At 40.1% G+C, this 27,983-nt stretch overlaps 1 protein-coding gene and 1 long non-coding RNA gene across 8 annotated transcripts in view; one reads left to right on the forward strand and one right to left on the reverse strand.

Moving 5' to 3' along the window:
* The window catches only part of LOC146543217 (uncharacterized), a 28,523-nt gene extending 558 nt beyond the window's left edge, over window positions 1-27,965 (forward strand). The window contains exon 2 of the long non-coding RNA XR_014886874.1: window positions 396-27,965. This is a non-coding gene — a long non-coding RNA (uncharacterized LOC146543217). The remainder of the gene's footprint in view (window positions 1-395) is intronic.
* The window catches only part of PARN (poly(A)-specific ribonuclease), a 38,262-nt gene continuing 36,734 nt past the window's right edge, over window positions 26,456-27,983 (reverse strand). For all 7 annotated transcript variants that reach the window (XM_085237987.1, XM_085237986.1, XM_085237984.1 and 4 more), the window contains one exon: window positions 26,456-27,404. In XM_085237987.1, the coding sequence (XP_085094113.1) occupies window positions 27,352-27,404 (53 nt within the window). In that variant the 3' untranslated portion in view covers window positions 26,456-27,351. The remainder of the gene's footprint in view (window positions 27,405-27,983) is intronic.

Raw genomic sequence — 27,983 nt, forward strand, 5'->3', positions numbered from 1 at the left:
CACACTCAAATACACAGCAGTATTGTAACTCACACATTCCAGCAGCAGCAGAGATCACCTCTGCTCTGCTGCTCATGCAGTTTTTCCTGAAGGCTCTTCAATTGAAGCACATCTTTTTGCACTATTTCAGTGAGGTGTGCTTCACATTTTGCTAAACAAACAGCTAGATTTGATTTGTTTCAGATAGATTCTATCTCGTTCTCTACTGACAATAAAGGAAATGCACGTGTACTCAGTTAACACAGTTATGAAGTGTGTATGACCATGTAGGTGGCTACTGAATGCTCTTAAAGAACATAGTGATAGTTCTGTAGGCCTTTCTCACCCAAAATTGTTCATCACCTTCTTTCCCATCACTAACCTATATAATGAGCTCCTGTTTCTCTCATGTACAGTAAGACGGACAGTTTCTACTGTGCTGGATGGTGAGGGTGGTCCCAGCACCACTGCTCCTGAGCGTCCTGCAGTGCCCAGCATCAGCAGTGGGACAGCTGGGATCCATTTGTTTGAAAAGCAAGAAGGAATTTAGAGAAGATGAAAAGGCAGTATCTTTGGAATCAAGATCCATTTTTCTGGAGATAAAAACTGTCAAAAATTATTGAAAAGATAATATTTAGAAAGATCAACTCCAATTATTTATTGCATTCATCATCTATACAATTGAAAGCCTTACTAGGCATTTTCTATGTAAAATAAATTAAAAATTCATTTTTAGAATGACTTTTCAGCATTTTGAAGCAAAGCTTTAAAGACAGCTTATGCACTCTTAAGCAGAAGAGGATTATCCAGTGTCTTGTCTGTTCACTGCACAGAATCACAGAATCGTAGGGGTTGGAAGGGACCTCCAGAGATCATCGAGTCCAACCCCCTGCCAAAGCAGGAACGTGTGGACACGTTACTGAAAGCAGCGAGATCAGAACCGGGTGGCATGGCTGGGGCATTGCTCTCTGGGCTGAGTTCTGAAGCAGGGCCTCAGCATCTGACATTCCCTGACCACACTTCACCACAAAAGAGTTTTGTGACTGCCTCCAGTACGGCTGTTGGGAAGGAGAGGGTGGCAGTGACCGGAGTTTGGGAAGTCAGGACCTGGCTCCAAGCCGTTCCTTAGTCCAGGCTGTGAGGTCAGTCGTCCCCCCCGTGAGGCTGTCTGGAGTTATTCCAGGCAAGGAAGGCGGGCAGCCATGCTGTGATTGCTGGCTTGTGCCTCGCTCTTCCCTTGCCCTTCTAACTGTACACATCAGCACTGCTCGCCTGCACAAGGCCTGCTCCAAGCACTGAAAGAGAATCTGTTCAAATGCATCTCGCAGAGGTATCATCACCTTTTTTTGTCTTGGAAATCATATCTGCTGGTTATGATGGAAAAAAAAACCCAGTCACATTTTAGAAAAATTTAAATATTAGAGGAAAAATGTTGCTCTGATGTGGAAGCTGCACCTGTGGTGGAAGAAGTGGTATGAAAGCAGTTTTATTACGTGGATAAAGCTGCTTCAGAACGTGCAGCTCGAGAGTACAGCACTCTGGTGAAATGGAGGACTTCAGGCGAGTTTAAGTCACTGCTTGCCCTCTCCTCAGTGCAGATTAGTTAACAATTCATTGCAGTGTAATATGCTTTTTTCCCCAAGAGATGCAAACATTTAGGGAATTTGGTAAAGGCACAAGCATGGCAAAAAGAAGAAAGAAAGGCTTTCCTGCCTTTGTTGCAGTGCCAGCAGCCGGGCTGCTCCTCGGTGGCCACTGGGTGCACAGGTGGCATTCTGGTTGTGGATTTTTTTTCAGGGCTTTTCTACAAGACACACAAAGTAAATAAAGACAACAGGTATAGAAATAAAAGCACATCTGTTATTGAGGTAACTTTCTTTGTGAGCTACCAAATGTGGCTGCGTGCTGGGGCTGGTGTAAGAAGGTTCCCATGGATCTCTCAGCCCCTCTTGGGATCAGGGCCCTTCAATGATCAGCATTCTGTTTTTTGCATTGGAATCACATTTCTCCACAGACTCTAGAGCATTAAAAGATATATTTTTGTTTTCCTCTTTGGAGCATACCTTTCCTAGCTGAACTCAGAAGAAATCTTAGAAACATTGCATCAGTGCTGTGTGATTTCAGAAAATACTAAATGCTCGTAGATATGAGTTATTACCTTTAAACAGAGTTACTTCCATCTTTACAAGTAGTACTGCTGTAACATTTTCATTTAGTTGTTAGTGAAAGAGGCTGCAATTCAGAGAGCAAAATATTTTTAATAGATTCATGGCCTTTCCTTACAAGCTGATATAATGCAGGAGCTAGACATCCACGTCTGAAAGTGACAGTTTTGTAGGCCAGGAGAAATAAAGACAAAACGTGTTCTGTCATCTACGACAGGACACATGTACATGTTTTTGGGAAGGGTGAGAAAAGGCACTGCAGGATGTTCCAGGACTGGCCCACGAGGGTCAGTAATAGAATGTAGTGATTTTACAGCTGGGATATTTCTATTTGTTATCTATTGATTCTGTTGGAAACATCAGTCTGTAGAGTCATCAGAACCTCAGGTTTTACTTTGTAGTTGCTGCTGTCCATGTCAAAGTTTTCTTTAGTAACAAAAGGCCTATTTGAAAGCAGGCAAGCAGCAGGCAGCCCTGGCAGCAGGCACTTGGATGCTGCTGGGAGCCACAGGAGCTGCATCAACACCAAATTCAGGCAAGGTCACAGTAATTTTCTGGAACATGGGGACAGGAACAAACAAAGACCAAATGGATTATACAGCACGACGTATTAAATAACATACGAGGAATTGGTTGCTGTTGTTTGTTTGTTTGTTTCAGCAATATTGTATTCTATATGTTAGCTCAGTGGCTCCATTGAAGAATACGCCTGCTAGGTGATAGCTAGTGTGCAGCAGTGGTAGTAGTCAGTTACTTTAAGAGAGAGACTTTTTGTTAGGCTTGTCAATTGAGCAGGCACAGTGTGCCGCTTTGCTATGGAGGTTTGTAAAGAAGCAATATGCAGCCTTTGCCAAGGGGGGATTCCCCTTTTTGTTTGTACTCTGAGCAGACTTTCTCTATGTATAGGATGACTATACATAAAACATTTTGAAATGCTTTAAAACAAAACGTAGTTGTTGTATGATTTTATTACGTATTCCCTTTTCCTACAAACTTTGCACCGTCACTTGAAGCAAATACTTAAAAACAGAGATGCAGGTCAACGTTCATGTTGATTATTCTGCTTTATTTTGAAATTCTGGATAGGTGAAAGAACAAAAATAGCCCGACAATTCTGTGCAGTTCCTCCTTCTAGCTTTCCAGCACTGTCAGTGTTTCCAAGGGAACTTCATCAGAATTCACTCTGGCGGATGGACAGAACCGTTCAGTGCAGCCCAGGTGTATGAGCTAGGGATTGTTTGGAAAACTGCTGTTTTACTGAAATCCTGAAATATTGTTGGAAAAGTGTTTTAACTAAAAAAAAATTGCTTTATAGTTTCATTCTCAATGTCCCACAGAAATCACCACTTCCTGCATGGCTCTTTACCGCAGGGAAAATGAGGGACTTTTGGGGGCAGATGTGTTTCCATTACACTATCATAATGCCCCTAAAAATCCTTATTGCTCTTGCAGTATTCTTCTGTGTTGCTGGTGTGAACTACTTGAAGACTTAGCTTCTAAGTACAGCTTCTCTCTAAAAACACTTTAAAAGAGCAACTGATTTTCTTTTATTTACCTTATTTTTGGTTGTGTTTAATGTTGCTTAAAATATAACGGCAAGATATGCCACCACCTGTTGATAAATGAATGTCATTAAGTCATAAATGCAAGGGACATGCTGATAACCGCACGGTACTTACGAAAAGGAACATATTTTGGCATAAGAACAAGAGCTGCACTCTGTTGGTGCAACGAGCGTGTTTTTAACTTAATTCAGTATGTGAGTCTGAAAACTGACGCAGATTTTGCACAAATTTGAAGGAATTTGTTATAGTGGACCTCGCTCAGAATGTTAACTGCTGTAGGAACATACTTCAGGCTGTTTATCAAATAAAAAGATCTGCCCAGTATTTTTAGTTAGATTAAATGCGCGGACCCTCCAATATTCAAATCACACCCCGCAGAGTCCCCAAATAAAGAAATTTCTCAAGTGTTTTTCATTTTTCCAGCAGGAAAATCCTATGGGTCAAGTCGTACCCTGCAGGTCACAAGTGGAGCTAGCTGCTAGGACCAGAACCCCAAGCCCTTGATGCTCAGACAGATGCTGCAATGAGAAAACCACTGTCTCGAATTACTGAATGAGCTCTGTCGCACAGCACTGTACTCACAGACATGCTCAAAACATGCTTATGTATCCATTCCAACATGGAAGAGCATTTCAGATGTGTGTCTGGGCAGAAAGCAGTAGAAAAGCTAGACACTGTATTAATTCTAAATGTTCCTATCACTACGTCAGTGTTTCTGTTTGATTTGTTGATCACAAAGTGATTCCTGGCACCTTCTAATGTGAATGAAAGGTGCTGGCTTGAGGCTTATGCAGCCCTGAAAATGACCAAAATCACTTACCAAGTATTAGATAACTGAATTATTAATGTTATGAATAAAGGGGTTTGTTCAGTAAACTTTTAATTTCCAAGCAATGCTCCCAAAGACTCTGCAGCTCGTGTGTTAAAAACGTGTGAGGCTGCACAGATTCTGTCATGTTGTGCAGTATTAAACATCTGCAGAGGAATCACTTCCAGAGCTATAATTTTTATCACCTTTATATAAAAGAAACTTAATGGGAAAGGACTGGAATTCTAATTACTTTTTAAGAGTCTTCTGGGGGATTGTACTTGTGACAATGCTATATAAGAGCAGTGCGATAGGTTTGAGCATTAGAGCTGATGTGCCCTATGTTATATTCTCATATGACACATAAACTTTTATGAATATCAGAAAAAATGTATTTTTAACATAAGCCATCTTTCATTCAACTGCTTGGAGATGCAGCCTGTAGATTTCAACAGCTGATTCTTACAAACACACCTACTTAGAGTCTTTAGACTGTAGCAAAATTAAGATTTTCCCTGAAATGTGCATATGTAAAACGTGTTTATCACGTTACACCGCGTCGAGAAAAATATTTCTTTAGAGCTAGCAGTCCTGAGCGTAAATTTAAGGAGGGGAATCAAAATCAGTTTGTGGTATATCCTTAAGGATTCAAATTCAAGTACTTGCTTCAAATTCTATATTTTAACTGCTTATATGATTTTGATTAGAAATAGCATGTTACGAAAAGCTCAGGACCTGGTACAGCCCCAGAGGAAGGACTGCAGGCCCCACCTGCAGACTGCCTACAGAAACAACAGCACCTTGCTGATAGGCTGCAGTACAAAATTCTTTGTCAGTGGTCATTTTGCTGCGTGGTTGGTTTTTTAAGTATGAGCAAACCCTTAGACTCTTCAGGATTTTGGTCTCTTTCAATTACAGGAGTTGTTAACAAGGACCAGTGGATTCATCACACTGATCTGAATGCTAGAACAGCAGCAAGTAGGTAGTAGTTTTCAAATAGCACTTCCACAGTGGAAAATATATTAAGTGTTTGCTATGTGCCAAGAAATGAGTAACGAGAATACTTTATTCTTTCACAGAATGGAAGAGCGCTACCAGCATTTTAGGTCTTTACAGATGTATTGTTTTTGTGACTACCAGCAGCCTCAAAATAGATAAACAAAAATAGCAGAAAAAGACACACAGTTCTTAAATGGACAGTCTATATAAAGCAGAACAATCCTCTGGTTTTTGTGTTGAGTCTGACCGTTGTTACCTCAGTTACAAGGGTGTCTCTGCCGTTACCTGTACTGATTATTGCAACGCTGCTCAGAGTACAGCAGCGGACCCAGTTCTGCACCGAATTGTGGCGGTATCAATTCTGCTTCAGTGGATGCAGAGGAGACACCCAGCACCCGAGGGCATGTGGCCACGTCAGTGATGGACGCAGAGCTTTAGCACAGGAAGCACTGCTGCACCTGCGTCGCAAAAGAGCTGCTCAGAAGAGCTGAGGTATGTCTTGTAGGCCTGGCACGTCCCAGGGAGGTGCCAAAGGCCTTCAGAGGGACGAGGCAAGGTGAGCTGCTGCATGCGCTTGGCTGGGCACAGCGAGGACTGCAGCCAGCAGCTCCCTGCAGAACGCTGACTCCTGCCATTTGGGGCAGTGGCTCAAGGCAAGTCTGCTTTGGCCTTAACCATAATATCTTCCCGTACCAGCTTTATTCCTATCTCCTCCTTTGCTGATTACCCTATTAATAAACAGAAGCTTCCAAGAATTCAAAAAAAAAACCCAAAAAAACTACAAGGTAGGTGTTTCAAGGCACTCCTGCCAGAAGGGAGACAGCTGCGGCTGCAGTGTCCTGATAACATGCCTTGTGCCAACAGCCCGCTACAAATGTGTCGTGAAAAAGCCACAGCAATTTGTGAATTCGAGCTTCTTGATTTTCTCCAAAAGCAGGACACTCAGTGCCGCGTCCTGAAACGCAGATGCTCATATGGTGCAGGGGGGAATGAATGCATGCCCTTGCCGGGGCTGTGCAATGCCCTGGCACTGCAGCAAGTGTTCTGTGAGCGTGGTGGGGGCTGGAGGGCAGAGCCCAGCGTTCCTGCTGTTTGGTGGGTCTGGCTATGCTGACTTTTTATCAGAAGCGGCCTGCAAGCAAGCAAGAAATGGAGAGCTGCTGTACTGTGTTTCTGCTTGCCTGTCTTCCCAAGAAAACGTCCTTGGTCAGTGCTAGTTCTGCACCATATGTAGCAATACCTGTAACAGCAAGTTTATCTTATTTTAAAAGTTAACTTTTCCAGTGCAGCATAATAATGGATAGCATTAACATTAACATGTATCCCAAGGACGTATTCTCACTTCTTTTTATCAATGTCACAGCAAAGAGGAAAGAGTACTTTCCTGTTTCACCTATGAAACATTGCACACCACTTCTGCTTTTCACACTAGCATGTCTAAATGCAGTAGGGCATTGGGACTTTGGTCTGTCATTCTGCAGAATGCTGACGTACGTGTTTGGCATTCAGGTGTTAGAAAAACTGGAAAGAACAAAGAATAATTTGAATATTTTTTGGAACTTTTTTTTTTTTTTTACTTCAAGCTGTAACTATTCATTAGCAATCTTTAGCATTAGGGTTTAGAAAACGTGCTTATTCATATTAAAAAAAGACATGGGAATGAAAAACAGAACAGCACCAGAGTCCCATTAGGCTGCAGACCACTCCAGGGTCTTTTTGCAGGAGCTTTCTGTTCTGCTGCTTGCTTTGAGTGGGGCAAAAAGATAAACATTTTCTTGTTGCAAACACTGCCATACGTGACAAGTTGATAAGCAGTACCAAGAGTTGTGCCAGGGGTTTATTAGTTCACTTGAACAGGATGGAAATGTGAGGAAAAGTTTTGCACAGCTGAAAAATGGAAAATAATCAGTCAGTGCCCAAATTGATCTGCTGAAAAAAGACATTTTCTGTCCTTAGTAACCGGAGCTTTCACTGCTGTGGACACTTTATCTGTTATCCTCAATGAATCTGCCTCCTTTGCACACCCTGCACCACTACAGCTGCAGGATGTGTTTTCAACTGGTGCAGATACAGGAATATAAATTCCATACTGATGCGCATGAGCAGCTATGCCACACACGTGGTACAGTAAACAGAATTCCACTAGTGACTTCACTAGATGAAAAACAAGCATTTTCTGCTGTTTGCCTTTTTACTTTGTGGACACTGTGGCCACGTTTCCATGTTTTTGCCTTTTCTATTGAAAACCAGGCACTGTGTGTTTGGATACGGCACAAAAGGTGCTGCGGTGCGTCCTGCTGCACGCCCCCTCCAGCGCTCCCTAAGAGCCTTCCTGCCTGTTTTTGTTCTGTAGCTGTACACACCTTGAAACAGACTGTGCTTGCACTGATATTGACACTAACTCTGGATCTGAACTAAAATTAGCAAAAAATATATTGTTAGAGATGCTGCCTTACATATCCCAAATATCACTTTCCATTACATTCTCATAACAGCACACAGCATGATAGAACAAGGAGAAACAAAGAGATGATGCACAGGGATGCATTATGCACAGGGCTGCTGGCAGAAATTTGAGGTGAGCATATTAATTATGAATAATAAAAGCACAAAGAAAAAGGGCTTCTTCCTGCATCACAGGAGAACTTTTATCCTTCCAACTAATGGCATTTTTCTGTATTTCACTGGAAAGCCATTTTACAAAATGGTTACCTTTTTTTTTTTTTCCTTACCAAAGTAAAGAAATACTATTTTTGCAATCCTTTTCCCCACCAAGACAGGTTTTTAAGCACCACTGGCATTTACAGTATGCCAACTTTTATGGCTCTAGAGGAATAACAAGCCAATGGAGAAAAGTGTGACATATTTTGCCTGGAAAGTGTTGTTACACTGACAAAGAAATATGAAGAACTTATATTAATATCCTGTCTCACAATATGGGGTAAAAGCAAAAAGAAAACCAGGACAGAGAGGTGAAATAGATACTTCTGAGAGATGGTCAGTAAACAGAGGTAAAATAATTATTTGCAAGACTTCAGTGATTCCTAGATGCCTGAAGAAGGACAAGAATAGGACTTTCTTCAGGATTTGATGATTGCTTGGCACTGTGGAATGTGATACCTTTGCCCATTTGTATGAGAACCGTGTCCTGTGCCTTGGCTTCCCATGAGAGCTCACAAGCGAATACACAGGAAGTCTTTCAGGACTTACTTCCTCCTGTATTTGCACACATACAGGAGATGCACGTGCAGGATATATATCAGAAGGAATAAAAAGGCGTCACTCTTCCAGCAACTGACCATTGCTGAGAGGGTCATACGTGTATGGATATTTGGTGAAAATAAACACGCTCCTGTCTGTCTCGAAGGAAATACAGCAGAGGCTTTTTTTTCCATTCTCCCCATTCTCAAACACTGAATAGCATTCAGCTGTAAGTCAGACATTGTCTGTGTGCAGGTGCTTGGCTTTATTGAAAACATACAGTCTTCTCGATGGCTTAACTTCACCATATTAGTATCAGTCTACTAGAGGTAGCTCTGTCTCCCTTGTTTTTCATATACTTGTAATGAGAAGAAATTAGCAGCCTGGCTGCCTACAAAGGTAGCAATGTTTGTAAAAACAACAGAACAGCAGCACTGCAGGGCACAGACTGCCATACACTGTTTCTGCTTTCGTACGACAACGATCTTGTAACTTCAGCTTTGTGTTGCAGAAACTATGGCTGTCCTGGCAGCATCCCATCCTTTTTTCACCAAGGGGGGCAAAAGGAGTGTCCAGGATGTATCTCTGAAGGTCTGCTTCCACTTCTTACCAAGGCATGGTGCACTGCTGACAATGAAGAAAAATCTTGAAAGATTTAGGCTGTAATTTGCGAAACTGTTTAAAGTATTGTATGGAAATTGACTTTCGTAATGCAATTTGTCTACTTATTCTCTGAACATCACAAAAGAGAATTGAAATTTAAATGCACTATGTTTTGCAGAAGATTAGAAATTACTGTTATTTGAGCAGTTTCTAGCAGCAGTGATGGAAATTGCTTTATGTACTGCAATGATTTATACTTTTTCATTGTATGATTTGTTTTATTCCCACTGCAACTCAACAGGATTACAAAGGCATGTATGAATAAATATGAATTTGAGATGTTGCAACTGAGAGCAGGAGCACAATGATGGTAATTCTTCCCTGCAGATCAAGAAGCTTTAAATGTACATTTTCCTCAACAGAACAGTCGGATGTTATCGAAATGACTACTGTGCCTGCATGTGCCCCTGCAGCATCATTCCCTCATCACTGATTTGCCCAGCACATAAACCAATGCACAGTACTGCCCAGAAAGGAGTTTGCTGTTACCTGCCTATGCAGTTCCCACAAAAGCTGCTGCTGAAAATTCTCTCCTATCAGATGTTTCTGCACTGTGAATGCTAAAGAAATGCTAGGGAATTTGACTGCATGATTTTTAAAGAAACCAACAGGATCTTCAGATTTACACAATGACTGCAGTTCTGCTTGCTAATAGTGATCCTCCCTTCAAAGGAAATGAATGCAAAACAAGACTGGAGTTGTAACGTACCAATAATGTTTTGCTTTTCTGAAAAAGTAATGATAGCTGGTGCTTTTGTATCTATTTCCTTATCATCTATGAAATGTAAGTAATTAAAACCCTAGAATAAGAATAAAGAGAGATGGCAGAGGTGGCAGAGCACCTAGATGTGGATCTAAATATAACCAAGGCTGTTTATATCAGTGAGCTCTACCAAAGGATACGCAAAGTTTATGCAACTTTCTTGATTGGGGAGTCAGTTTGCAATGCTCCCATCTACTGTATCCTTTATTGTTCATATTTCAAAGGTCATTTTTGCAAGATTCTAAACAAATAAATCAAAAGCTAAATTATTATCTCAGTAGCAGAAAGGGAGAAGCTATAATATTGAGCTTGACTGACTCTGTCAAGTAGATGTATATTATTAGAAATAGGATTAGATTTCAGGTCATCACTCCAAATCTTGTACCCAGTCTTCTTGCACTGCAACCTACCATAATGTACTACATGTTAATGTCATCATTTTGAAGTGATAAATACCCGGGGAGGAGCTATTTCCTGAACTGCCAGGTGAATGACTAAACGTTTCCCAAGGCTCACTCAAGACACTGAAGACAAAATCTCTATAGTTGTTTGTTACAGTTCATATTTTTGCTGCTTCTCAGACATGCTGTGATTCATCTCCGAGGAATACTTCATATACTGTCATTTATTTTTCTATCACGACACTCGCAGTTTGCCAAAACAGCAATTTCCCTTGTGCTGGCTGAGCATTGCTAGCTCTTCAATCAGATGTATACTGTCTGTTTCCACCCCTGCTCTCTGTCTCAATTATTATTTTTGTGAAGATAAGAAAATCCCATTTTTACCACTGGAGAGCCAGGCTGCTTAGGTCACAAGATTCTCTTGGCTTAATCCTTGAGTATGAATCATGAACTTTCCCTAGGAAGTACTGGCATTCTTCAGATGATCAAGCCAGCTTACGAAGGCTTCCAGAGCTTTCCGCATTAATGATCCCCATGTTTAAAGCATCAAAAGCAGTAGCTGATTAAGAATTAAATTGTTTATTTTTACTTTTCCCATTTCCTCTGTTTCTTACTCTTATGTGGCTTCGAAGTGTAAACAGCTGTGATGCAACTCACGTTAAAAGAAGTAACATGAAAAGAAAAATATGATGAAAAAGATAAATTAGACAAAAATATTTGCGTGAAATACAAGAAACAGAGTTACGCTTTCTGTACACTTTCTGCAGTACATGGCTCAGAAATAAACTGTATATGTCCACGTGGCTCCAGTTAACAAAAAGCATTTCTCTCACATTTAATATCAGAAATGCTGGAAGTAGCCAAACACCTATTCACAGATGATTTACAACCCCTGCTGAACAAAAAAATCATGCACTATTGAGACATCACATAAATGTCATATAGTTCTGTAGGTGTTATGTGAAGATATAGATAAAATGAAGACACCCCCAAAATTATTTCTTGAGATGTGAAAGTGGAAACAGAATATTCATTCCAGATGCAGAACACAGACAATTGCTGAGATAAGACTGGACTCCCATGGAAACATGAAGGTCCTGGGCAACTCAGGACATTCCTGCACCACATCCAACTACTAGATCTGATAGGAGACCAAACTCGAACCTATTCACTTTAGCTACCAATGAGATTTGTGTAACTCTTACCACGAACAGTACTTCTGCATAAAGATGGAGGAAACTATTTGAACAACAATCCTTCCTTGTATTATTTCCAGATTTGGTGAAAAACATGATTAAGACTAATAAATACATTATACAGTCATGCAAACGTTAAACTGAATTTTTGGGCTATTGCTGTGACAAGCATTAAGAAAGGTTTAAAGTTTTCCAGAAGCCATACTAGCCAGCTGCTAACTCTTGTCCTTGTCCTCAGTGACTATTTTTTGCCTTGTTCTTAAGGAAGTGTATGGATGTGGAAAATGCCTGCTTAACAATTCAGACAAAAAAAAAGCAACCGAATGCTAACAGTTTGTGTTCACAAGACACAGCAGAATGTCTTACCCTAATAACTATTGCCCTTAATTCTGATTTGCAGACTTCAAAATATGAATTTAAGTGTTTCACTTCAGCAGGAGGGCAAAATTAAATCCTAAGGCAAAATATTTAGGCACAGCATACAAGTTCAGCAGTGGTGATGATGCAAGTTTAACATTTAACACTTATATCTTTAAGTTGTTTCCTTTCCTTCTATGCTGTTGATGATTTTCATTTAGCTACCTTTTTCATGGTTGGATAATGTATACCTATAACTAGAATTCTTACCAAATCTGCCTCCCTACCCAAAGAGCAACAAAGTTAATTCTCTGTTCAGGACAAAGAAACTCAGCATGCTATTTTTATGTATCATTAGGAAAAAAAAATGATAGAGGAAATGAACCAGGGGAACAGAAAAACAAAATAAGAAGTGAAATCCAAGTTTCTAATGCAAAGATGTAATGCCAATAAACTGTTCCAAACAAACTGATTAGCTGCCAGCTTTTCTACCTGTCGCCAAGAAAACGCTGCTGTGTTCACTGATCCTCTCAATAAACCGGGTATGTTCTGAAACAACTCATTCTGAGTGGTGCCGCTTCTGGGAATGGGGAGGGAGCTTTGTTCCTACAGAGCACCACTAGAAAGATGGTTCTGCGCAAAAAAGCAGGTATGGGGCAAGCCTGGTTAACTCATGTACACAAACTCTGTAAAGAAAAATAAATTAACAGTTGAAAAGAAAAACCTCGTTGCCTACAGATTGTTGGCAGGGAGCACAGTAATTTGCATCTCTGAAAATAGCAATTTGCAGGGCAAAAAGTCTTAATGGCTGTTTTTTAACACCCTATAATATCAGGTTTGTACTCTTGCTGACTTGTTTTCTTTAGAAAAATAAAAGACTAGTGTCTTATAATGTTTTCTTGCTAGATTTTTAAATAATTGTCATTATAGTTATCCATGCTACTCAAGATATTTGCATGAGTATGTCAGTAAAAGGGCAGATCACACCAACAAACTTCTCCCACATCATACCTTGTTCAGCCCTCGGACACTAAGATTCAGTACAGGCTATCTATTCTATTTACCTCCACAACACTGCTCTGATATCTCCTACTTTCTTTTCTGCCAAACTTTCACATTTCAAGTTTATAGCAGAAATGCTGAGTCGTGGCCTGAAGCAGTGATGGAGCACCTGGTGGGAAGGCAGAGCCAGCCCAGGGGAGCTCAGGTGCATGCAGTGCAATGCACTGAGTGATGGAAGGGGTGGAACCAAGATTCCCCCTCCCCAGCCCTCACTTACAGGCTGGCAGTGGAGGTGAGGGGATCTCATTGGAGATCTCAGTGTACCTGAGGTTCTCCAAAGGTAAGCAGTTTTTCTTCCTTTGTTTCTGCATCCATGGCTGCAGCCTAGGATTGTGCCACCCTGCTACTACTGCTGTACTTTCCATCACATTATAGCATTACAAGGGTTAAGGAAGAACTGGCTTTCCTTCATCAAATCCTAGTTTTGTGCTCCAGCTGGCCGTGCTAAATGTGCAGTGGTCCTCTCAGATGTGAGGTCTTACAGTCCTTATTGTACCACAAAAGGTCTGGATCACCTCCTAAACTACAGGAGAGCCCTTGTTTCCAAGATACTTATTAATTTTCAGCAAAGTAAATTTGGAATCCCAATAGATGACTCTGAAGTTTTCATTTTACTCTCAGTAGCTCCCTTACTTGTTTTGTATGCATCCTAAATAGCTTCCTGTCAAACCACTCAAAGTAAAGGCGCCACTGTAAAGACTGAACTACTGCTGTAAGCTCCATTCTGCTCATCCTTAGATTCAAAGCTCACCAAATCAATGCTGACCCACTTCCCAATGATGCTTTCCCTTTTCTATAGCGATCTCTGTGGTAGTGCAGTCTTGTTAACACTGGGACTTTCAGATTCATTGCAGTACCTTGGGACAGAGAGGGGCTTGAGGGGAATTAAGCTGTTGCATTTCTTTTGGAGTTAAGAGGAGAAACTTTTTGTACCAGAAGTATTCTGTCACTGTCAATAGCATCTACAGCAGAGGGCATGACTTTCAGCCATCGAGTGGCTCCAAGCCAGAAAGAGAGCTCAGGCTGTTTGTAAGCTAAATTCTGAAAAGTTATTCACTCTGAACAGAATTGTCTGATGATAGTATGAGACTTTAAGATGACTACACCCCAAATCTACGTGCCAGTATCTAAAGTGATGGGGGACACTGTGTAGTCTGTGAATCAGTTAAATAGACTGCATGAGTTAGAAGAGTGAGGAAATGTTATTCAACTCTTCATAAAGACTTCTTTTAGTCTTCTCACATTGGAGAATGTGAGAATTTAATAGTCCAGAAGAGTATTTCTGTTCCTCTTGGGTCCTTTCCCACATACAGTAACAGCAGAACATGTAGGCTGTATGGGGCTGCTGAATCACGGCCTGAACCTCTGATTGATCACCTGAGGCAAGCAGTGAGTCAGCCAGGGCAGCACAGGTGAAGGCAGTTCTGCTGTGCTGCTGGAAGGGGTGTAGCCTGGCTGCACCTCTCCTAGAGCCACTGAAGAGCTGACTGCCAGTGGGGAAGGGTCTCTCTGGAGATCCACTTCACTGGAGTCTATCATGTGAGCCCAGGATAGGGCGAGTGTCCTTTTTCCCCACTCCAGTATAATAATTATATCAGCCAAACTCCTGGACATACTATATCATCCGTACATTTATTGATTGTACAACTATATCATCTGTACATTCATTGATTGTACAACTATATCTTCTGTATATTCATTGATTGTACATAGGCTTACTGCTGACGGCAAACTCTGGAGTGAGCATCTGAACATACCTGGCATGCATGCTCCACTTTTTTCCTCTGTTTAAGCTTGTTTAGCTAACAAATATCAGATTGGAGTCATTCACCAGGCAGAAAACTCTGCTACTAACGTAACTCCAAAACAGACTTGGAAGCTGGGCCAATCCACTCTTGCTTTCCTGGCTTGATGCTCTTCTGGTCTCTATTGCTAGTGCACGAGTAGCTACTATCAATATGTCCAGGTGGCAAATTAATGATCATGGCTGCTCTTCCTGACGCTGACTGATTAATTCTCATACTTCTGAGCCAAGCTTTGGTTTCTTGACAGTTTGTTTAGCGGGGAATGAGCAGTTCTCTGTTGGTACTGATTCATTCCTGATCACCTGTTATTTCTCAAGCTGTCAGTTTGGACTCCAAATCAACTCTTCATATTCTCACTACTGAGTGGTTTTACATGCTATCGACTAAAGAGCAAATAAATTATCTGTGGTTTTATGTTTCATTACCTAATCAACCACTTTCTTGTTAAATAGGCAGAAAAGTAGGGGTTGTAATCTCCAACCAACATGGCAAGATTTTCCATGTTGCACTTAGGATAGTATTTATTTTGAAGTAGTCTGAATATGACAGCGGACGTAAATACTAACATAATGTAGTACTCGAGTCCCGGAAGTCTTCTGAACCTGAATGTTTCTTTGCCTCCTAAGCTATGTGGGTTAGTTTAGACAACAGACTGATTTTCTTCAGAGCACGGTGAACTACACGGTACAAACCAGCTTGTGAAGCAGCTTATTTTCCTGAAAATCACTAGTGCCTGGGAATCCCCATGCTGAATTCATGAAGGTGTGAAACTCTCCCTGCTGCTCTGAGATCCAGATAGAAAAAAGTGTCTAAATTACTTTTCTAATATGCAAGCAGTAGATTGCTGAGAAAGACAAGAGCATTCAGGGCTTCACCATGGCTCCAGTCTTCTTTGTATTACTGGGAGTAAACATCAGCTCTGGTTTTGTGAACAGTAAGTCAGTATCTCTCCATAAGCATTCCTGATTAAAAACCGTATCTTATTTTACTCTATTTCTACTTTTTTGACCTTTCCTCTCTGGAACAACATATTTGTACTTGGTGAGCGTTCCAAGGACGATGGCTTTATTTCTTTCTCACAATTCTTGTGTGACTAGGAGAAATTCTTTAGGAATGAATAGAAGCTTTTTGGCCTATAAAACTTGTCCTTTTTTGGTTCTGACTTTCTCACATGATGTCATGCAGTTATTTTTCTGAACGATTTCAACGTGTTTGCCTCGACAAGTCTTCTACTTTATTATTATTATTACACTTCTCATCTTTTTAAAAAGAAAACTCCACTCCTTCATTTTAAAGAACATTGTTGTTTCTCCTCCACCCTCTCTCATTTTGGTTCTCTGTTATATTTGGGAGATGCATCATCAGGAATATATAAGGTGATACACAGCACCTATTCTGTAAAAAAACAGTTTTGTGTCTCGTGCTACAATTTCTGTATTCACTGCTGTGACAATATGAAGCTATGGCAGACAATCAGCAGGCCTCGTGCACAATTTTAGTTGTATAGTTTTTCAATCTGTTGTTATCACCATCTCTCTATTCCATTACAATATGATTATGAAAACATGACTATGATTGATACAGCTGTATTAGTGGGAATTTTAAAAAGTGATTCCTCCAAAAGAAATTAGATTTTCAAAAGGCAAAGTATCAAAACAAATGGAATTCTGAAAGAAATAAAATTTTCTCTGAAAGATTTCTTGCTAAGAACAGTGACAGATAATTCCTTCTTATCTGGCTTCAGAAATGAAAGGGACAAACTCCACGTTGCTGAAATTAAATTTTGGATTGCTAAAATGGAATTTGGCAATCTGGAGTTTGGAATGATAATTTCAGAGAGCAAACCTGACTTCGATAAGGAGATTATTCGTGGCACTGACAACCTTCCTGCCCAGTTTTTTGGTGAAACAAATTTGTTGATCTAATTGTTAGTTTTTTGGTGCTAAAATAACTGCAAAGTATTTTCTGAAAAGCATCAGGACAAGCACTCTGCTTCTATAAGGACACTTTTTCTGTACTGGTATTTTGTCCCATGGGAACTATGGAATTGAAATAGCAGTTGTGTGCACATTCTGCTGCTTTAGGGTCGGTGTAGCCAGAAACAATCCTGCAAGGTGCCCAGAATCCCCGTCAGTCGCAGTTCTGTGCTACTGGAGAGACAGATCCTTTCCAAGCAAACGCTGCCTGTACACGGGATGGCTGTTTTTGAAGAAAGAACATATTTGTAGATGACTAAGTGACTTACTGTAGATGACTACAGAACTGTGGAGAAGAGCTGGATGGGAGAAGATGATTTTAGAAATCCCTCCCTAATATCTGCCTTCGACTTCATAATGTTAATTTAATCATGTGTCACTTACATAAGTTCAAATCCTTACAAATATTCAGCTGCGAAGACCTTGAAGATAATTTGGTATACAGCTACTTTATTGTAACTCACAGAAGGTTGTTTGAATGTAAAGCTGTTACATAGAAAGTTAATTCAGAATTTCAGCAGTTTGGGAGATTTGCAGAGTCCCACTGACAGATCAAGGTCCTTAAGCCAACATAAACGCGAGAAACTAGCATGTTTTGTAACTCTCTTAATAGCAGGTGGAAAGGCTCAGTATCTGCAAATTCTTTACAGCCGTTAACTGCTACTTGCATCAAAGCAAACAACCTTTTACACACTGTACTCCTCCCCTACCAGCCACATCTACAATTTGCATCCATAATTATTCATGCTATTTCCTAAGAACAAAACTGGAGCAGAAAAAACCCTATGGTTCACTGCTGAGCATGTGAAATTAAAGTGCTGCCTATTTGTTAAATTTTAACATCCAGAGCTATGAACTGCCGTGACCACGAAGCCAGCATTCCGTGGGTTCTGTAGCCTTGCTACGGGCCAGGAGCTGCCAGCAGAGAGGCAGGGCAGATACAGTGAACCCTAACCAGGTTGCCAGGTAATTCACCTACTTGGGCTCTACATCTGTGGTCAAACACTTCAGAAACAGCTGTAATTGTTTTAAGATGTTTTTTTTTTTTCTACTTGTTTCTTACTATCCCCAAGTCCAAGCAAGTGAGATGGACAGATGTCCCAAGCCAGGGGGGTTAAGTTGAATAACCTTCAAAAACAGTTAGATACACATAGCTAAATTTCCTGCACCAAAAGGTCTACTTTGAAAGGGACCTAAAATTTAGTCACATTAAGGAGACAGAGCATACCCCAAAGCTCTGTGGGGCAGGTATGCATCCAACCTGGGCAGAGGGCAGCTAGAAGAGTAATTAAGCAATGGAATTTCCCAAGATTTTGCTAGTAACAACTAGCATTCACAGATCCTACCAGGAATTATGTCTGAAAGGGTTAAAACCTGGTTAAATAGGTAGATTTTTCACAGAAATAACAAAAAGCACATGCTCAGCAGGAAGGCCAATTTTCTGTCAACACCAATCTCCATCCCAGGCCTTTAGGTTATTCTCAGTATTTCAAAGAAGAAAAAAAAATGCCAGACCTTTGTTTTTTAAGAATATAGAACACTGGTCTCTTGCTTTATTGAAGATAGACATCAATTCACTGCATTTGCACTATGAATACAAAAGGTTTCTGCTCTAAGTTCTTTTCTTTTTTAATAGTTAATATATTATTAACATAAATCATTCCACAAACCAAGAATTGGTCAAAGTTTATTTTCTAGGTTTCATGGTTTCTTAAACAAAGGTATCTTAAAAACTTAAGTACCTAGCAGAAATGGCACTGGCATTCATTGTGGCCTGTGATTATTTGGCTTTCACAGCCTAAGAGGCTTTACTTTCCTTGCTTCTTTTGTTTAAAGAATTGCTGCCATACTCAGAAGTAGCTGAACTGTCCCAGGCCACCACACCTGGATGTTGGGCGCAGCAACAAAATTTCTAGGAATCTTTATTTAGAATATTTGGATGTTTGGACCAACTGCCAACACATTAATCCTCCAATCTAGAGATTCAGATTTATTTCATTCTCAGTAATAATCCTCATATGCAAGAAATATATTTCATGTTATAGGATTACAGGTGCATATACTCAAATGTACACGTCAGTAACACTAGAAGACTTTAAATCAACTCTCAGTGATTTTTATTTCTAATGCTCTTTTGTACATCTGTTGGCATTCTTCACTTTCTGAAACTTGGTCAGTCATTTGATGCCTGAGAATTTTTTAACTGTATGAGTTTTAGCTGATGAGTTCATATGTCCATCAGTCTGGAAAAATTAAGTACAGCAATTTTCAAATAAAATTGTCAACTCAACAGTGAAAGAGCACTTTGCTGATGGAGCTAAATTAGATTTTTTTGTGTAATGTATGATTTTTTATGTAATAAAGCCTTAATGTCGGAGTAATAATCTGAGATACGTAACTATTACTTCCCAATACAGATGGAGAAGCTGGAGACACAGACAGGTTAAAGTGAGTTGCACAACGTCACGATTGGTGGCTAACCTGACAGTGACAGGAGTCAGATTATCTAATGCTCTCTCCTACCAGGAAAAAGAAAAGAATGATCTGCCTTATAAATAACAGAGCAGCTCAGAAGCGTTTTCCATTTTACCAACATTGTGAATAAATGCTGGCAGTGTAAATGTGTGGAATTTGGCATAGAGCCTCTTTCCTTACAGTGCATCATTCATCCTCCCTTTTAGCATTTCATTGCCTGTTTTAGGCGGCTATTAAAGGGAAGAAAAACAGAGCAAAATAAAATAATACATTTATATTACACTAATGAAACATACAAGTCAAGAGCAGTATTCTTTTCTAACTTTGCAGCAGTAAAAATTGACTACAACATCTGTCAGGTTAAGGACTACAGCTGGTCCACCCCACAGTTACATGAAAATCTTTAAATTCTTGTTTTTATTTGTCAGGAGAATGTGAAGTTCTCTGTGATACAATTTTATGGAAAACTGAAAAGAAGAACCATAAATGGAAGTGCCAGTAAAATTCCTGAGCAATGCGCTGCGTCCAGCTGTGAAAAATAGGAATTACTGTAGGGCTTCCCTCGTAACACCATAAATCTCTCCAGGTTCACTGGAATCTGCAGCTAAGTACTTTATTAAATTCATGTTCACTAAAAAGAAAAACACTAAAAACCCACGTGGGTTTGGGTGGCTGAGCTTCACTCTATGCAATGACCAAACCTTCATAAATCAAGTGTTCTGAGATATACCCTAGAAGGTGTATAAATAATAAGTGAAAGTCAGAGGAATTTTATCTCTCAGGAAGAAAGTATGTTTGGGCTCTCTGACTTTCATAAAAGTTAAGTCTAAACTAAAGAAAATATTAGACTTATAAGAGCTTTGCTACAGCAATATAAAAATGAAAGGACTTTTAAATCCAACATAGCTAAGTTTAAGAACCCCAGGGAAAAAAAATCTTTCTCTGAGATTGGACTGATTTTCATAAATAGAAAACATCCTCACAACATTCCATCACCACTGGTAGAAAAATCAATAAATAATCAATCATGTTTGGCCACGAGATCTCTACCAATCCCATCATTCAGATCTTCATATGCGCTATCTGTGAACTGTGACAATTTTCAGAAGACACCACTTTTATTCATGTGTCCCATCCATAGCTACACGCATATCCTTGCGGTAGCCAAAGTCTTCCAACCTGTGAGGATGAGATGGTGTTGAAAGAACTAAAAACAGTGTGAAGATAAGTAGGGAATCCCTCAAATGCTATTGATGCTATTACATTTGAAAATATAATCACAACCTGTGGAAATACAGATGAACTACGTGAGAAGAAAAAGTCACTCTTAACATTTGCTATGAGATATGGTATACGTGCGTGTAAAAAACCAGTTCAAAATGCTTGCAGATTCCACTACCTACCACACCACACACTTCATTGCGGAGTGGGACACAGACAAATCAATCTATGCGGAATTACTGTAGTTTCAGACAAATGACTTCTAGCAGCTTTTTAGCTTCCAAGCTAAAGAATCCGTAATGTACAAGGGAATGCGTGCAGCCACCCACCTCCCAGGCATACATTTGTAGCTCCAGTCAGCTCCGTGCTGCAAAACAACAGAGCATGGAAGGTGTGAGGCAGCGGGACAGCTGGCGGCACTGAGAGCGAGCTGGATCCAGAGCAGCGCATGAACTGGCTGAGCACAGTAAGTGCCAAGCGGATTTACAGTGATTTAAATAGGGCTCCAACTACAGGAAATGGGGGGGGGGGAGGAGTTTGGAAACCTTGTTTTTGAACGTGGTATGATATTATTTAATCACTGTGCCATTACTCTCTTCTAAGGAAATATAAGTAAAGAATTCTGTATCTTCAACTCAGCCATGTAAGCTTCACATTCTTTAGTTTGGATCCCTGGAATTTTATAAGGGTTCTTAAAGTGTCTGCTTTGGTTTTATTATTAAGCAAATACTATGTATCTATGATTATGGATGCTTTCACTTATTTCTATTAGCCATTTTTTCCATTCCAGTTTCCAGTATTAATTTCAGTTACCTAAAAGCCAGTCAGAGCACGCTAAGATGGATCCACTCACTCAGAGGGATCAGTGGCAGAGCTTGGATTTCCTTTTAAGATCATTCATGCCAATTCATTTTCCACAGGAGAAAAGACTGGAATATGGCAGCACCATATCAGTTTGTCACCTTGCACTGCAAGGTTTGAAAACTATGTCTAATGGTTTTTTTTTCAAGTGTGGATAGAAGTCAGTAATGCTCTTCTAAACAATGGGGTAAGCACTTATGTCCATTAGTTCACAGCATACAGAGCAAGAGCAGCAATGGAAAAAATGCAAAAGCTAATGAGAACACAGCAGTTTTTTCCCATCTGCTACCACTTCTGTATTTACACATCACCACAGTAACCTTTTTCACCTTTCTGTTTTTCCTAGGGTAGACAATGTAAAGTTTTAATGCAATTTGTGTCTCCGTAGACAAAGCTGGAAAGCTGTTATGTCATATGTCATATACAAGTCTAAATATCTAAAAGGCAACTCTAGTTTAGCATTAAAAAAAAAAAAAGGCAAAGTTTTCCGAGTGTGAAGTCACTCTGGTAGCACTTGTCTTGCTTCAAGCACCAGGTGAGGCTCAGCCTCCTGCTGGCTCTGCCCACAGGTTTCTGCTGCTTCCCCCATCAGACCAAAACCATCACTGACTGTTTGCTTTCCAAAGCTCTGACATGCCGAGCTTTGGCTTTATTCCTCCTGCCACTATCAGACATCCACTCGAGCAGTCATCAAATACATTTAGAGATAGACAAAACAGTTTTGTGGGTGTTTTTAGAACAGGCCTTGCAATACAGCCAGGCCTGCAGAAAATTGTCCAGAATGAGACATTTAGGCATTGAAGTGATGCCTCTCTGTCCAAAATCTGGTAACGCTCTGAGCAGTTATTTCAATGGAAAAAGCAAGCACAAATGGAGAGCCTTAAGAGCATGTATAGAAAATTCCAGCTGTCTCAAAGAAACATGCAAGCTGCAAACCTAGTAGGACTGCTTGGTAAGAAAATACTGCTCTTTTTCACAATCTACAGTGAAAAGATTAAGTCAGGTGCTCAAACTCTCACTGAAAATGTGAGTAGCTCTAAGTCTGACCACAAGGACAACACTGGAACAGCAGCCATGATTGTGCTCCACTGTATGTTACAGCTTCTTGTGCTCCAGCTGGGTGCTCACAGCCACAGGCAGCATTAACACAGTATCAACAAAACATGAAAACACCTTTATCCTTCATTTTCTGATCTAATTTCACTTTCAATGTTGACAATTCCTGAGCATAACTGAACACTCCCTATATGAAGTCTTATCTGCACAACTATTTTTAGTTTTATTTAGAAAATATTAAATGTACGCAGGTACATTGTTACAGCAAAACAATTTTTCACTGCTACTGCTATCTTTGTGTATTTTTAAAATTTCATTAAATAAAACAATTACTAAAAAGAAACCAAGAGGCTCTTCAGCCTTTAAGTCAGGAACTCTACATTGAGTAAACTTCTAGAAAACTACGAATTTTGTCAATATATTGTTGTCCTTCAGGCTGTTATACCATATGCACAAAAACAAATCAGCCACCTTCTCAATTCAGCCTCAATGACTGATTTCTAAGTAATCACCTTGAAAACAGCTGTCAATCATTTGATGGGTTGTAAGCAGATCATAAATTAGGATGAAACACTAGCCACAGTCGTAACCACCAAATTTTCACATTCAATTACATTCTAACAGCAATCAGATCACACAGGGTGATTCTAGTCATAAACCAGGAAATTGCTTGCAAAAACATACAGAGACTTTTTAAGAAATGATTCTAACAATGGGGAAGTCTAACTTTTTCGTTTCATTAAATGTTTTCTGCATCATATTTATGAATAAATCATTCCATACGATTTCGTTTTGAGCTGTGACCCACCCATGATCTGCTGTAAAGTTCACGGCTGTTTATTTTTAGAAGAAATTTCACGTACATCTATTAAAGCAAAAAAGAACATCTTAATTACCCTATAAATTCCAACCGAGCCCACCAGCTCTGAATCAGCTATGGTGAGGTGCTATTTCTGTGAAACACACAGGAGAAGTCAGTCACCTGGAGTTAGTCAGTTTAAGTTCAAAGCCACAAAAGCTCCAGAAATAGACAAGCAATTGCATATTTATTTACTAGTGTACTGTGGAGAATCTTGAGGAATCTTCTTCACTGTGCACACCTGCTCAGCTGGCAATAGTCTACAGACTTAGAAGCCAAGACCTCTTGATTACCAACAGTACCCTCATGTATGACCTGAAGCTGAAGTGCAGAGAACATTTTTACCTGTGTCACATTTATCACGATTTAAAGACACAGGGTACATCTGGGAGACCAGATATCTTCTAAGCACCATGACAGAACTCAACGGCTTAAAGAAAGAAAGGGGTTAACGGCACTATTTTTTTCAAGAATCACTAAGTTTTAGCTTTCTACCTCTCTCTTCCTTTCTCCACTGGGTGGATAAATAATTTAGTATTCCATCTAAATCATCTGAAGCATTTTGTTTTTATTCCAAAACAAGCTCCGAGCTGAGTGCATGCATAGGTTGCTGCACTCCCAGCAACGTTAGCGTTACGTGGGATACTCATTCTCCCTCAGGCCTCATCCACTCATCTGCCCCTCTTCTCATCCACACTGCAGGGACACTCGTGCTGTTCTCTTCTACTCAGTACTACGCCATACCCTTCACAGGTGCTTCTCTCATCCACCAGAACAAACTATGCCCCGCGCTGTGACACCTATGCTTTCTGGTCCAAACCACCTCTCATCCCAGAGATGCTTGAGATACTTTGCAGATGATCAATTTAAGTACAATTTTAACATTGTTTTCAATTCAAACAATGAAGCGTTCAAGTGCTATTGATAATTGGTCACTGTCAAGTTTAAATTTCAGTCAAATAAACACATTCCAGCCCTCCTGCTTTATTCCCCATGGAGAGGTTTTCCTTACTTCTCACATTCAGGTCTACACTCCCAAGTTCTCCTCTTTTAATCACAAAATTCCCTTGTTTTCCCAATTGAATTTCTGCTTCCACCGACGCTAGCTGCAGGTAACAGCCGAGAGCAGCATGCTGACACCCACACTGCACCCCATCCCCACCGCCTGCAGTGAGGAACTGCCAGTCCTCACCTCACCTCACCTCAGCACAAGCACAGAGCACCACAGCTCCACTGCAGCGCCCACCGTCTGCTGAAGGAAACCTTTCACTTCAGCACAACCATCAGCAAGGTAACATCGGCTATTTTATGCAACTGAAGAGCAGAAAAACAAGCCGTTAAGGCTGCTGGGCACTCACCTCGTCCTGGCTGCACACAGCGCTGCTCCCGCACCCATCGCCCAGCGGCGGGGCTGAGGGCCGCCCCGCCCTGAGGGAAGATGGAGGCCGGGCGCCCTGAGGCCCCCAGCGCCAAGCACTGTGGAGGTCTCCTCCTGCCGGAAGTTGTTCTGGCCCCGATTAGGGCAATTGTGCGGCACACAGAACCAGGTATAGCCACTGCTGCTTCCTCAAACAGAAAACAAAGGAAGAGCATCAAAATTAAACAACATCCATGGGGTTTACTCCCCGCTTCCCCTGAGGAAAAAAAGGAATGGAGAAAAAAAAAAAAAAGTAATTCTATCCAAGTATGGTAGATACACCTGACTTTACCAGGCCAGAACAACCTGTCCACACCTCGCTGCTGCCCCAGCACCCCCACACAGCGCCCCAACCCCAGGTGCCCGACCCTCCTGTCACAGACAGCGCACAGCCCGGAGATCACAGCCTGAGGAACGCTGCGGCCGCAGACTGGTGATGACAACTTTGTGTTCTGGGAATAAAAGCTGTAAAGGTGCAGACTGCAGGCACATATTTTAAACTTACATCAGGAAGCAAATGTGCATCAAATTTAGGAAGCCACATTTCTCCTCTGCTAGAATTAGTGCTTTGATTTATAGTGAGGTGCACAAAAGCCACAGCATAACAAGTTCTGATGCAAATATCAGGGGGGTCATTTCCTCTTTACAGCAGCATCTACCCTGACAACTCTCCACCCAAATTAGTGCTAGTGATATCACAGTCCCAATCCCATCTCACTTTATTAGTGTAAGTAGGTATTATCTGGTAAAATCAAAGGCTACACAAGGACTAGAAAACAAACCAGCATTATTTCCCTAAGAGGTACTAAGTACAGCTGGAGATAAATGACATCCTGCTCTCCAAAATTCAGAGTGGGAAGAAGACTGGAAATAGTGGATACAGTAGCTTAGAGAAATATACACCCAGCCTACTCTTTGTACAAAAATAATAATCTGGAAAGGATTTAAGCTTCCATATTGTAATGAAATGAAGACAAGTTCCCATGCGGCTACATATGCTCTGGATCAGAAGAGTTCTGTTGATAATTTCCCCTAGCATCACTAATAACACTGTCTTCTGTCCCACGTTTCAGTGCAATAATATGATGCTATGGCTGCTACTAAACAAACCAACAGTAACAACAAACCTTAGGTGCACTACTTCCAGCAGTATTCCGAGATTAGAAATAAGACATTTCACATTTGAGGGATTTAAATCCTTTTCCCTTTTGCAAAACAAATTCAAGATTCGAGATAGTTCTTGTAATCACTTAAAAACCCACAAATTTTGGCATACCTTCAAGCAGGTTGCTGCACTGTTAAAATGACAATGGTTCACACTGTGATGTAAGTACAATCTGATGTAACTTTCTTAATATTCCACTTTTCCATAGAAATGGTTTTCAACTTGCTGATTTGCAGAACCCTCATTCTTTTTTCCAAGGGAAATGCATAACAAGCTTTTTTCAATAGACTTGGCTTTTCTTCATTATATTTCACAAATATCTTGAAAGTAGTCAGTCCATAGACCCAGAGGGTCTGCCAGACATAGACTGAAAACTGTATGGAGATTTAAAATAATTTTTAAAAATAGTATTATGAAGAGCAAAATAAGAGCACAAAAAATATATTTCAGGAGCCAATACATAAAAGCAAACCACTTCCTAAGAAAATTTCTTTAATTTTCATTTTATGGAAATACATCTTTTGTTTTTATTTCCATGATACAAAAATGTTAAATATCAAACATTTTCTGAAATCTACCAATGCAGATCTTTTTTAAACAAATAGAGGGCTGGTACAGTTAGCAGGTTTGTCACAGGTACCAAAAAACATTTTTAACAAAAACCCCACAAGATGGGGAAGAAGCAGGGAAGAAATAGATAGGGACTTAAGGGTGAAAACAGCAGCAGAGGTGAAAACAAAGAAAAAACTACCTCCCACCAAGAAATTAATATTTAAGGAGCACATAAATTATATTTTTGGAAAAGGGTATCTGTAAAGTTGCTATTCAGATGAAGACTGGCTGCACTGGAGGTGAAGTAAAGAATGGAAAACTAAAAAATGATTTCTGGATAGTAACAGGTAAAAAGCAATATGTGAAACTGCAGTTCTACCTGTATCAAGAGTTCTGACAGCACTCTGATGTTGCCTGAAAAAATATCTAAAGATTAGGAGATTTGTGGTAACTCCCCTCAAGCACAGGAAAGTCTAGCACAAAATCATAGACTGCCGGGTCTTTTTGTACATTTCATAGCCAACGTGCCAAAGTGGATGACTGAAATACACTTAGTCTTGCTTCTTAAACCTAACATAATAACAGCAAGGATTTCACTTGATCAACAACAAGATCATATACTAGTCAATATACACACAAGTAAAATTGACAGTGATTGTTCGGTAAACAGCTTAAAATAATTAAACTGGTTTTCAGGACACATACTGATTTGTTAACACCACTTCAGTTAAATAAATTATGGCTTCCAGGAGGTGTGTTCTCACAACTGCTTTCAATCAATTCCACTTGTTAAGGCAGTTATTTCCTACCATGTTTCAGGGACTTCAAAAATTTCAGTGGAATTACTTGTGAGGCTTCCTAAAAAGACAGAATCAGAAAGCTCTATATTAATGACTTCAGTACACAAATACTGAAAGGAAAGAAGTAAAGTCAAGAATATTTTGGTTCTTTCAAATATACAAAATCCTATTTTTCTCCTCCAGATACATTATTTGCAAGTCAGTATTTACAAAGAGAACCCAACAAGCTGTTTAAAAGACATCCCCCATCCTCCCTTCTATTCTACAAGCTGCAATAACTCACAAAACATAGTGAAAACATCAGGTTGAAGCATGATCACCTGTCACCTGTCTGTATTCAGCCAAACACACAATTCCAAGTATTCTGGCTAGAAAAACATCTTGCTGTTGAAGTCAGCAAAAAGAAATTCTTAAATCAGCCCTATGTGAAAAGTCTTCCAAATAAAAGCAAGTCAGACAACGTTAAATATGAAACAGAACACTGCATATTCTAATTTATACATCCTAACAGTTTTTAGAAGATAGGAAAAGATTTATAATTTGTATTAGAAACACTATTGATTTTCAAGCACTATATTGAGTTCTTACAAAAAAAAAAAAAAAAGAAGAAAAAAGAGAAGATCTATAAAATACCTCA

The sequence above is a fragment of the Meleagris gallopavo genome, chromosome 16 (genome assembly GCF_905368555.1).
Source record: "Meleagris gallopavo chromosome 16, MGAL_WU_HG_1.1, whole genome shotgun sequence".
Lineage (NCBI taxonomy): Eukaryota > Metazoa > Chordata > Aves > Galliformes > Phasianidae > Meleagris > Meleagris gallopavo.